The following is a 12,382-nucleotide window of genomic DNA, read 5'->3' on the forward strand; positions in this document are numbered from 1 at the left end:
AGGCAATCCTGAGCCAAGTTCGCAATGGTGTTGAACTCGACGAAAACAGTCCCACTTTCGCGATCGACGACTCTCTCGCATCAACATTGGAGGACGATGAAACCTCTACTCCTCACCGAAACTCTCATGAGCGGGGCCCGGTGTGAACATGAGCAGGATAGCTGAGAAGATGTGAACATCAAAATCACCCACATTTCTCGAGAACCCACAACATCACATAGCAGTCTCATCTTCAGACATTCGGAGCTCAAGGTCAAATTCGTCGCGGTGGATCAATCTTGTAGAAACATCCGCCCTGCATATTCAATCGCTGGGACTTTACGGTATTATGTTGCTTTCGTTGGTCGCTCGGTTCGGGGGGTCATCCACATGTACATGTACTGTACACCGACAACTCGGGATAATGTTTCTTAGAAGGGATGGGGTCTGCTGGCACCAAATGACGTCGACTCCGGTCTTCGGTGGTGCGAGGTGGTGCGAGGTGGTGATGCATATGCATGCAAGTCGAGAAGCAGATCTGGTGGGACATGTTTTCTCGTGGTTGCATTCTGTGGGATTGTTAGTATGTGCTATGACATGATTATGCTGATCTGGTAGCGATAGGAGGGAGTATTGGCAGAATTGGAGCATTGGGATGGGAGCATTGGGAGCATTGGGAGTAATAAATTATGTTTGTCAAATACATCTTCTGCAATCCTACCGCCATCTTCTTGAACATCAGCTGCAAGGTAATCGCACAGGTGGTCACATGGTACCTTTTATATGCAGTGGAGCAGAGCCCAACCTTCGGATTTCGGTGCAGTGGAAGTGGCCCAATGCAACGCTGACCAGAGAACGTACATTCCCTTTTGACCTCTCCTGAAGTCCCATTCGAAACCCTACCACCACTCCCACCTGCTTGTACCAGCCACAGGGATTGTACAGCCCCATATGAAGAGCGCAATACCAGCCACAGGACGGGTAACGGCCCTCAAATGTGGAGACGGCCCTCAAATATGGAGACATTCGGGACATTTCATTGGATCTCCCCAAAGCCCTATTCTACCCTCCGAACCGACAGGGGGGCCCATGGTCCGTGGAAGCTTCAACTCTGAACCCGCCTCGAATCAGGAAGCGCCAGCAAAGTCTCGCTAGTCCACAGGATCAGTTCTGCATCCTAACCATCGTGAAATCCTGCGACACGACGGCAAGTGGGGATTTGCTCGCCGTCAGCGCGCAGGATAATAAGGTTTATCTTTCCAAGTACGTCTACGACTATCACTTCTGGCGCCAGTGAGAGTGCCAGTTAGACCTCGCTAGATTGCCTTACTGGTTGAGAGGCCTGGGGATGTTGGAAGATTGCCCCAATCACGATTAAGGGCTCACACCATCGCTTCACCTAAATCAATCGCCATCCCATCTTCTCCCGACAACCCCCTTCCTTCTAAATATCCTTTCAAAGCATCCTCTGCCCTGCTCTTTGTATTCAGCAACAGGGCACAGAGGCTTGGTGTTCATAGAGCATTGTCAATATCATTATCAACATTCAAGCAGGACTTTGTTTGTCTTTATTATCTTTAAACCCCCACCTCCCCATAATTCCTCACCGCAACTTCAGCAACAAATATCCACGAATTAACGAACAGAAATATCTATACCCTACCCTTGGAGCTGGCCTTCGAATTCAATTCTAATAATAACAAACCGTCGAGATGGTTATGGAAACTATAACCATCATCAACAAGTCTGGCAAGGTAGTCGGCACTGTAAGTTTGAACACCCCTCCCTCTTCACATGCACACTGACATGAAAAAGGGAAAACACCTGGTCAACATCTTTAAAGATGCAAAGGCGGCATACAACGAGAAAAAGGCTGAGATGAAAGCCGAGCATCGAAAGCAAATCACCTACAAGAATGCTCAGAAATTCATTGAAGCCCGTGAAGAGACCCAATCCGTCGCATCTTCTCGACGTTCCCACCGCTCTCGATCCTCGCGACACCGTCACGCAGATAATGATGGTGTATCACGTCCTCCCCTTACAATGCAAAACCTCTCTCAGATATCAGAAGGAAGTGTAGCTTCATCTCGTAGAAGCCGCAGTTCTCACCATGGTTCCCGCAGACCAACAAGCCCCCCGCCATACACCGCGCCGTTCGAGGACGAAGATTTTGAAGGGACCGGTCCTGCCATCACACGAAGACACACCGACATGCCCGAATCCCAAGTCTCTCGACGAACACTGCCTCCACCATACACACTCCACCGCAGCGTCTCGAACCCCGATTTCTCTGATAAGATTGACATGAACCTCGCATACGGCGAGCTACACCACCCACCCCCACCAGCCATCGAGCAAGAACAAGAGCTCCAAGCAACAATGTCCAAACTCGAAATACTGCTTACAGAAGCACAATGCTTACAATACACCGCTACAGCCATAATCAGCAATCTGCAGACCAACCCTGAAGCTATGGCAGCCGTAGCTTTAACCCTAGCCGAACTCTCCAATATTCTGAAATCAATGAGCCCCGGGATCCTGTCAGCGCTCAAAGCAACCTCACCCGCAATCTTCGGCCTTCTCGCCTCCCCACAATTCCTCATCGCTGGCGGCCTCGCAATCGGCGTCACGATCGTCATGTTTGGCGGATACAAGATCATCAAGAACATGCAAGACAACCAGAAAGAAGCGCCTCGTATGGAGGAGGCAATGGTGTACGATGGGCTTGAGATGGGCAGTGTTGAGTCTTGGAGAAGAGGTATTGCGGATGTGGAGAGCCAGAGCGTTAGTACGAGTGTGGATGGGGAGTTTATCACTCCTGAGGCGGCGCGGAGAAAGCAGGAGCATATCAAGGACCGTGCGAAGGAGGAGAGGAAGAAGAGCAAGAGTCGCAAGGCAGAGAGTGTGATGAGTGAGAGCGTAATGAGTGAGAGCACGGTCAGTAGTGATCGCACGATTCGGCAGAGCGATTTCCCGGCTCGATCATCGTCTCGTAAAGCGCTTCCCGCGCCGTCGGAGAGCGGCAGGAGTACGCGCAGTCGGAAAGCAGAGAGTGTGATGAGTGAAAGCACGGTCAGGAGTAGCAGCACGACCAAGAGCAAGAGCACGATTCGGCCGCGCGATACTCGGTCGTCTTCGGGCCTGTCGGAGAGCGGCAGGAGTGATCGCAGTCGCAAGGAGAGTAAAGGCAAAGAGCTTGTGGTGCTCAGCAAGGAGCGAGAGAAGAAGAAGTCCCCGCTATCCATCTTTTTGAACAAGCACAACGGCAAGGGGAAGAGCAAGGAAGGCAGTGAAAGAAGCAGCCACAGCCGTAGTCACCGGCCGAGAATGATCGAGGTGTGAGATGATTGAGGTGTGATTCTGTGAGCGTTTGATTTTTTGCATGCATAGCGAGGGAAACAGTTATCGTATTTATGATCACGACATTTTACATATATATCGGAGGGCGACTCAATTCAATCCTACTTCTTCATTGGCAATTCGACATCAAGTTCCAAGATCTTGGCCTTATAGTAAATTACACACATGCAATGCAGTGCAGTTCCACTTCTTGTCCTCTTCGTCCGATCTGATTCCCGCACCCACCCACGGCTTAGCGCAGGGTTCGAGCAAACAAAGTTTTGATTTTTGTTGCATATCGCTGTCTTTGCATCCCTACCAAGCTCCGTTCCTTGACTCTGGGCATGTGGGGCGAGTGGAGCGGGACATTCATCTATCACGCGAAACGCTGCGTAGCCTCGAAGATTTGTTGCACTTCGCACTCTGGCTATGGTATTCACCATGGTTAATAAGGAAAGATTCTTTGTTGGAAATGGATACTTTTCAACTCAAGTCTCCATCTAGTACAGTATAAGTTTGATTTCTTAATCCCGCTGGCTTTCTTACTATCTCTCCTTGATATTATTACTAGTAAACTATACTATCCTTATACTTTTATCCCTCTACCAAACAAACCCCTTTCCAACCCATACGATATAAAATCCCAACTCTCATACGATTATCAAGTAAAATCGCAATTCACAAAAAGTTGCCTCTTAGTCAGGAGGGCACATCACATGCCCACACCACATCTCATCCATCTGAGACATTTGACATAAACACCTACAGTACACCTCTCTCCAGCATCCACCCACCTCCTTCCTGTACCCGCCCGCCCACAGCCGCGGTTTTTTGTTGCACGTCGCAATCCAATCAGCCTGTGGACCGTAGATTAATCCTCCTAGTCTGGGTGGTTTGTTTGGGTGTGTTGCTTGTCACGTGATGTGATGTGATGTGCTCTTGTGCAGTATCTATCTGGGTTACGGAATGGAGGTGCACAGAGTAAGGCAATGAATGAATGGATACTGGCATTGTACTCTGTAAAATCTAACCAGGTATCGTATATATACTCGGAGTAGTAATTTATATGTTAGGATGGTGTTATTATAAACGCTGTAAGGTCATACTAAATGCTTTTAATGAAGGTACGAGTGAGTAACTACGGTGGGTAAGCGCAGCTGCGTGAGATAGTAACTTTAATTGATGTTATTGATATGGACCCCTATTTTCCTCCGTATCCTTTTCGAGTCGTAGTGGTGGTGGTTCTGCAAGAAAATCCACCGGCAGATACGCGAAGCTCCAGAAAATAGGTACAGGGCAACGATCTTGCGCCAGGATGCTTCTCCCATGTCGTGATCGGCGTCTTGTTGATCGGAAAGCAGGGATGAACACGCCAGGGGGAATTGCCCGCAGTATCTTGCTTCACTGACGTACTGTATCTACAAGTAGAAGCAGTGGATAACCATGCGAAGAATGCAGAAATATTCACGACGCGCGATAGCGACATGTCCCAAAGAAACATTAGGAGTGCTATTAATACCTGGTGTTTGTTTTACTTAACTTCAATACTGTGCTCTCCGCCAGCAACACTGAAGACCACACCATCACCCACGATTTGCGCGCTGGTATCACGAGGGATAGGATGCCCGTCAATCTCAATGCGAGGCCAATTCCCTCTTGCCAGACACGGAAGAACAATCTGTCCAGTCGTTTCTTCCGGTACATTATAACTCAACGTATACCCGCCAGCCTTCAGCTGCCAGCTAGCCTGGTATCTCCCCAGAATAGTCATAAAGCCTCCTTCAGCAGACGTGAGATCCCCAAACTGCGGAGCCAACTTCCATTCCTTCCCACCAATGCCGGTGACACTAAGACCGAGAACATACGTTGTAAGTCCAGACGTCGGCCCCGAACTCCAGCCATGAGAGTGAGAGATGTAGCTGGCGTCATAAGCATATCCCCTTGAAGAGCGATAGCCAAATGTCCCATTCTGCAGATATCCTTCTATTACTGTACTCTCTGTTCCGTTGGGATTGTTGAGATACCAGCCCCAGCACCGTCTGATTAATTCTAGCGCACGAGCTGTCTCGCCTATGGAGAAATGCGCTTGGATTTCGAAGCTCGAGATGAATGGTGATATGTTTTCGGGGAGCTCGGGCGCCACGGCTCCGATTGGAGTCCAGTTCTTGAGTAAATTGCTCGAAATACTGCCAGCTTTTGTGGTAGAATCAACGACGTCGAAAAAGATAGCCATGCTGTTGGCATCTTGTGGATGCAAGGTCGTTGCCGTTGCATTGTCTTTGAAAGCACCGTAACCGCTGTCCCAGCAATACTTGTTGATGGCTGTTCGGAGTGATGCCGCTCGTTCATTCCAGGTTGCATTGAGGCTGGGTTGTCCGGCCCAGATGGCCAGTTCAGCTCCTGTGATGAGAGTTCGATAGAGGCTAGACGCTATTAGAAGGAATTCAAATTTTGGTAAATATATGGCCTACATCATGTTTGGCTCACTCCCATTAAATCCGGTTTGCCATCGAGCCCAGTCTCGTAGCCCTGTAACGTTCAGGAGACCGCTATCGCCGACTTTGCCGTAGATAAAGTCCATTGCCTTTAGGTACTTGGCCCAATTTTGGGCAAGGAATACAGTATCATTTGTGTAGAGTACGTAGTTATAGCTGCCTATCATGGACCACACTATCGATACGCCTATTAGAAATCGAATTATGCAGTGAAGTGTAGCGCAAGACCTGAACTAATTTGAGGGTGTGCTTGATGATCAATCATGAACAGGCGGGGATTTAACAACAATACTTACTATGGTATGAATCTGAACCTAGCTGAAGAAGTGGTGGTCCTGCTTCTGGAAAGGCTCCCGTAGTGGAGTTCTGCTCGGATAATTAGGACCAATATCTAACGTATCAATATCCCAAACGGACACTTGGATTAAAACATACCTGATAATTGTACATAACCTGAAGAGCATTCTTCACCGCTGTGAGATCACCTACGCTCACAAATGTCGAAGGGACAGCAACCCCCATATCCCCAGGCCACACGGCTCGATCTCTCTTCGCTCCATCCACTATAATAGTGTCGCCAGGGCCAAGTGTACCATTATTCGCCCATCCTGTGGTGAGGAATGGCACTTGTCTACCCGTGTTTGGGGGCACATTGTTTGTTTGCAAAGTGTAAGCGCCGCTGTACCAAATCTTATTGAGAAGCTCATCGCTGCTATGGAAATACCCCTGATAAGCACGCAGGTTAGCTACAGAAGAATGTGTGGTTAGCGATATGCACTCCAAATTGTCCCAGGTATTGGGAGACATTCATATGACCCGGACTAAGAACCATCGATCTAATAATCTTACACCATGTTGGTTCAAAACCAATTTCGAGTTGGATGTCCTTGATCTCTACTGACGTAGTACTATTTGTAACCAGGAAAAGCGTTAAGTAGCGAAACCCCCCTCGCAGGCTCAAATCAGGCATCGTATAAGTCCCCGAACCCGATTTATTGAAAGAAGCATATATGGCACCATCAGGACCTTTGAGCTTCCCATTGGAGGAGTCCGACCATTCACCAATCCAGTTCTTTGCTTCTGTAAATGCCAATCCCAACGCTCCTGGTCCAGTAGAAAGGTATTTGAGATGGACTAATCCCCCAACTTCAATACCAAAGTCAAACACCAATTGTGACCCATTGCCTGAGAGTTTAGCGTCTCCAGGGAAGCTCGATATAACTTCTCCTGTTTGCAAGGAAAGGATGGACTTTGGAGACACTGAACGTGATGATGGGGCATATATATTCGATTCCCATGGCCCAGGGAATGCAGTATCATCTGGTCCACTGCATGCTGTATCTTTCCAACAATTCTGAGCTTGCGAAATATACAAGAGACAAGCAAGTGTAGCCAGCCGAGTAATAAGGGTCACGAATGCCATTTTCGATCAACGAGATACAAAGAGCTTGAAGCCCCAACATTGGGGTAACGATTAGATTATATAAGGACATTTGGAGTAAACAAAAAAAGTCTATAAGCTCCATTCTCGGCGCAAGGAAAGACCGAAGAAGAAGGTAAATTTTCCGTTCCGGTGATGATTGCCCCTCAAATGCGGGGAAGAGCAGTGCGCTGGGATTTCACATTCGTACCTAGACAGCGAAACTTTACGCCGCTTACCTGATACAGAAAAGCTTGTATCCAAAGCCTCGTCAATGGTAATTTGGGTAAGAGAAACCAAAATACACGAGCTCATCTCTACTTTGTCAAAGTGAAACAAACAGTGGGGTACATCATGACATTGGTTTTTCTGTTGAGAGGAAACGGCTCTACGCCACAGCATACGACAAAGTTATGAAGACTCTAGAAGACATCGCACGGTATCAAATAGGCTGGAAATGTAGTATATAAGGAGAGAGGAAATTGTCTTCGAGCATTGGTTTAAGTATATGCGTAACAGAAGTAGCACGGTGGCTAAACTAGGCGGAAAATAACTAAAGAGAGAAGGCATTCAACTCGAATAACTAGACACCAACATCCTGAGCAGACGCAGTTACTCGTTTATATAGCAGCTCATAAACCGCGGACAATAGAAATGCTGTGAAGATCAAAACAAGCATGTAAGCACTGGTGGATTGGTCGGGCCCAGAGCGGATATAAGCTAAGCCTTCGCATTTAAGGCTGAGAGTGAACAGGGCCAGGGGGACTGCGACTGCGACACTGCAGTCGCTGCCAAAGCTGCCTGCTCGTCACACAGCACAGTACTGTACATATGCGTGCCGGCCAATGTTCATGTGTTGTTTCTTTTGTTCTGCCAGAGTCGCGCATCATTGAATGCAACCTCGTCGAGGAGCTCCCAGGGGTTGTCGTAGTCCTCTAATTGTACCTGGTGTACCTAGGTAGTTGAGCATGGGCATGAACTGTGCAAATCCACATTGATACAGTATTCCGTAACCAAGTCATCGGATCATCTCGCTCCGGAGTACCAGAGTGTATAGTATAGTGGTAGTCACAAAGAAGATTATAGTCGTTAGTCTTGACCATGAAGTGAAGTGGTAGATTGGCGTCTATTTCTGTTCCATCCTCCGCTTCTGGTGCTCTCTCTTTATTAGAGTCGCCGCTTAAGCGACAACCACACCTCTCTATCCTACCCTACCTAACGGCTACCTCACCTTATCCCATACCATCCAGATCCATTTCAGCATCTGCAAACATTCAATTTGATGCCATGACGATAATACGCACCTATCCGACCTTTTAGCCACGTCCGCCCTATCCTTACACCACGACAGCAGATAATTTAACGACGTTACTAGCAGCTCCAGATGAGAGCACCGCCTAGACTTCCAACTGAGCGTCCGGTGCTAGTTGCAGCGCAGCAAGGGGGATTCTTCCTGAAGGAACAGTTCCGATGAAGGTATGTAGCCTTCTTCCTCTTTACGGCCCGTTGCACATGAACAACGACGGCATGTTATTCACAGCAAGGCCTTTGTTGCCGTCTGCCTCACTTTGTACTTCTCCTTGTAGCCCCTGCTGCTGCATGCGAGCAGAATACCAAACGTTCCACCAATTTCTGCAGCAGATCTCGCCCCAAACTGTTGCTGACAATTCTTCACCATCTGCAGACTTCAGCCAGACCCCGGGACATTGGCGGTAGCTTTGCCAGCAGACGACATGGTCCCCAACTCTCGATAAGTGATACCAACCACCACGTCACGGAAGCAATCGGCGATATGTATGGCGACGATGATTACTCGAAACGCGACTCGCGACCTCTAAGTTTTGTGACCTCACCGTTGACCGAATCCATCGAAAGCGGAGCTGCATATGGAGAATCGAACCAGAACTCTAGGACGCGGCCAGGACCGAGTACGAATGGCAGCCCGGGGATGAAAGCACATACATCACCTGGCTTGATACAGAGTCCGAGAAGCAGTTCGTTTGATAAAAGCCCAATATCGCCCTCACTCTCTCTTCGAGATCGAAGTACGACCGACCCGGCGAGTGCGCAATTCCCGCTCAACGATATCGACTATGAATCGAATCCGGCTGCAGTTGCGAAGGAACTCAGCAATCTACAAGCATTACGGCGGATGTCGATGGATGTAGGTAATACAAGCGATCCGGATTTACCATCATTTCAGGGCGTTGCCTTGATGCCCTCCATTGCTCCAACAGGTAACGATGATGAAGATGATCCATCGAGATTATTTTGGGTTCCAGCTAGGGTCCATCCTGAGCTTGCCCCTATGGAATTCAAAAACTTCCTGGAAAATAGAGTGCAGTCGATCAAAAGACGTTCTGGTGATCAAACATCTTTGTCGCCAGATGGGCTTGAAAGAAGCGACTCAGGGGGCAGTTTACGGCGGAAGAAGTCTATGTTATCTCGACAGATTGATAACGATGGTGGCCGAGGGGCAGTTGGATACAAAGATGGAGCCGAACAAATACAAAGGAAGAAGTCTCTCTCAACGGACCAGGCGCTGGATTTGAAGATTGCAGATTTACAAGAATTGGATGCGCTAGCTAGAGATCCATCAAAGGCTATGCAGGAACTGAGCCTCGACAAGGGAAATCGACAGGGACCTAATGCAGAAGTTAGCTCGATAGAGGACAGGCCAATATTACCACAAGCACCTGGAATAGGATTGAGGAGGTCTACACACACAACGTACCGGAGAGGAAGTCTAAGGAAGGGCGAAAGAGTACCCTTTTCTAAAAGAGCTGGATCATTACGGGGAGATACAGATGGGGAAGAGTCCCCAGTGTCTTCGCCAATCGATGGACGTCCACCGATAGGACATTCTCTTACAAAAGTTCAATCTGAGCCCATTTCCACCGAGAACTTCTCTCGGCCAAATCGCGGGGCCCGTCGATTACAAAACTTGCAACAGAGCGGTCCAACAGCTGCAAGTACAGATAGTAATTCCCTAGAAGGGCTTGGAATACGTGATGCCGGCACAGAAAACCGCGAAACCTCTACCCAACCATTTCAGCAAAGTACACCCCCAAATACTACTAGTCACTCCAGAAATGATTCGCCTGTTCCCCGGATCGTTGAAACCCCACCGCCTTCAGAAGAGCCTACAGAAGTTCCCACGCCAGCACCTCAATTTCCCGAGAGATCATCTTCACAGACGGCCTCCAAACCTCTGCAAAAGCAAACTGTTCCTGAACCTCCTGCAAAATCTAGTAGGCGGCCTGGTATGGATCGCCATAACTCTGGTACCGCCCAAACAGTGCCCAGGAGTTCCGCTCCATCGCACACTCTAAATGAAATGGCACAGCATCCTTCACCACTCCCAGGAAATACATCAAGGACCGATACTCTCACTTTCATTCCAACTCTTGAGGAAAAGAAGCCCGAGAAGAAATCTAAGAAAGACAAGGATGACTCTGAGCATTCTGGATCAAGGAAGACAAGCTGGGGTTGGTTCAAGGGAAGTGATGAGAAGGAGAAGAAAGACAAGAAAAAGGATGACGATCACAAGGAGAGCAAACGGGGAAAGGCAAAAGCTGCCGACAATGCTCGCTTGGATGTTCTGCAATCTACCCTCGATACTGTCACTCCCCGAGGACGAGAGAGCTTATTATTAGACCGCGATAGTGTTGAGAACAAATTACAAGACGAGAGAAAGAAGGAGAGTAGCCGTAAGTCTGGCGGTGAAACAAAGAAGGAGAAAGACGGTCTCTTTTCCTCCTTCTTTGGTGGCGGCAAGAAAAAGAGTGATCGTGACTCGGGCGGCAAGAAAGGTAGTTCGCTGCGAACACTCTCACCAGATCCTCCTCACCGCGAGCTCAAGCCCGATATTGATTACAACTGGACAAGATTCTCGATACTGGAAGAAAGAGCCATATATCGGATGGCTCACATAAAATTAGCGAACCCACGGCGAGCATTATACAGCCAAGTTCTCCTCAGCAATTTCATGTACTCGTATTTGGCCAAGGTACAGCAGATGCATCCGCAAATGCAAATTCCTCAGTCAGCACTGCAAAAGAAACAAGATGCAGAGCGACGACAGAAGGAGCAAGAACAACGAGAGGAACAACAGCGTCAGGATGGTGAGGAGCAATACCGATACGATTATCATCGCGTGAGTGTCCTCTGTCACTAAATCGTATCCTCAACGTATATATACTAACAACCGTGCAGGGCATCGCACAATATGCCGAACCGGCACAGAATACGCCTCCTGAGAGTGGAGTGAATTATGTAGATGATTCTCAGATTTACGACTACGATCATCAAAATGATGGCTCTCATAGCCAAAGCTCGAATCGGCCCCAATCTCGAGCTGCTCAGCACGATACCGAGAACGGATACGATGATCAAGTACAGTATTCCCGACAAGGGAAAGACTATTATCCCTACGGACGCTCGGAACCCCATGAAGGCAAGGAAGAAGAAGATGATGATGACATGTGGTGATCGCCATGCATTTCTGACCCCTGACGCCTGACACTTTCCTATGTCTTTATGCATATATGATGGAGTTTCCGGCGCTTTTACATCAGGATGAATTGAGGCACCACGAATTGGTTTGTGGTGTTAGGAGGTTCTCGTTATTCGAAGCATAGCGTCTGGTGGTCCCTTTTTGCGCACTGGCCCTTGGTTCGGGGCTACTGTAATGTCTTCTGGGAATGCTCGAGGGCCCACGCATGTTTATATGTAACATAGATCTAGCATTTGCTAAGGATGGCGGTTCCAATCAATTGAGATGGATGAACATTGGATAATGGCTCTCACTCGACATGTCTGTCTATCGCAATGAATGACTTGAGATCTGTGATCAGGCTTTTAACAAGATTCGCACGTATATCAAAGTTTCTCTGAATTCTCTCAGCCCAAATGATTAGTACGCCAGGAGAAGCTCTTGCGAGGCATATCAACACCAGAAGGTCCTGCTATCTATCCCCTCTCCATACCTCGATCGTTTTGGTAGCACTTTAAGCTGGGTAGATATTTGTAGAATATATTATCACTTTTTTATATAAAATATGTATGCATGGCATCTGAATGCTGTCTCTGACAAATAAGTTTTGTCATAAATCATAGTACTATAATGGCAGCCTGGAGACATGCGTAT

At 48.1% G+C, this 12,382-nt stretch overlaps 3 protein-coding genes across 3 annotated transcripts; 2 read left to right on the forward strand and 1 right to left on the reverse strand.

Moving 5' to 3' along the window:
* Positions 1–1,691: 1,691 nt before the first annotated feature.
* Positions 1,692–3,321, forward strand: LHYA1_G003624 (uncharacterized protein; the record flags this gene model as incomplete). Its single annotated transcript, XM_031148593.1, has 2 exons — positions 1,692–1,745; positions 1,795–3,321. 2 exons carry the CDS (start codon positions 1,692–1,694, stop codon positions 3,319–3,321), a joined length of 1,581 nt encoding a protein of 526 aa, XP_031006306.1.
* A 1,528-nt stretch (positions 3,322–4,849) lies between these two features.
* On the reverse strand, positions 4,850–7,236 carry LHYA1_G003625 (uncharacterized protein; the record flags this gene model as incomplete). Its single annotated transcript, XM_031148594.1, has 5 exons — positions 4,850–5,741; positions 5,790–6,000; positions 6,110–6,179; positions 6,249–6,559; positions 6,663–7,236. 5 exons carry the CDS (start codon positions 7,234–7,236, stop codon positions 4,850–4,852), a joined length of 2,058 nt encoding a protein of 685 aa, XP_031006305.1.
* Positions 7,237–8,703: 1,467 nt separating this feature from the next.
* Positions 8,704–11,724, forward strand: zds1 (the record flags this gene model as incomplete). The annotated part of the gene is made up of 3 exons (XM_031148595.1): positions 8,704–8,709; positions 8,918–11,389; positions 11,449–11,724. The coding sequence occupies 3 exons, from the start codon at positions 8,704–8,706 to the stop codon at positions 11,722–11,724; spliced, it is 2,754 nt and encodes a 917-aa protein (XP_031006308.1).
* Positions 11,725–12,382: the final 658 nt, after the last annotated feature.

Source organism: Lachnellula hyalina, assembly GCF_007821495.1.
Source record: "Lachnellula hyalina strain CBS 185.66 chromosome Unknown contig00047, whole genome shotgun sequence".
Taxonomy (NCBI): Eukaryota; Fungi; Ascomycota; class Leotiomycetes; order Helotiales; family Lachnaceae; genus Lachnellula; species Lachnellula hyalina.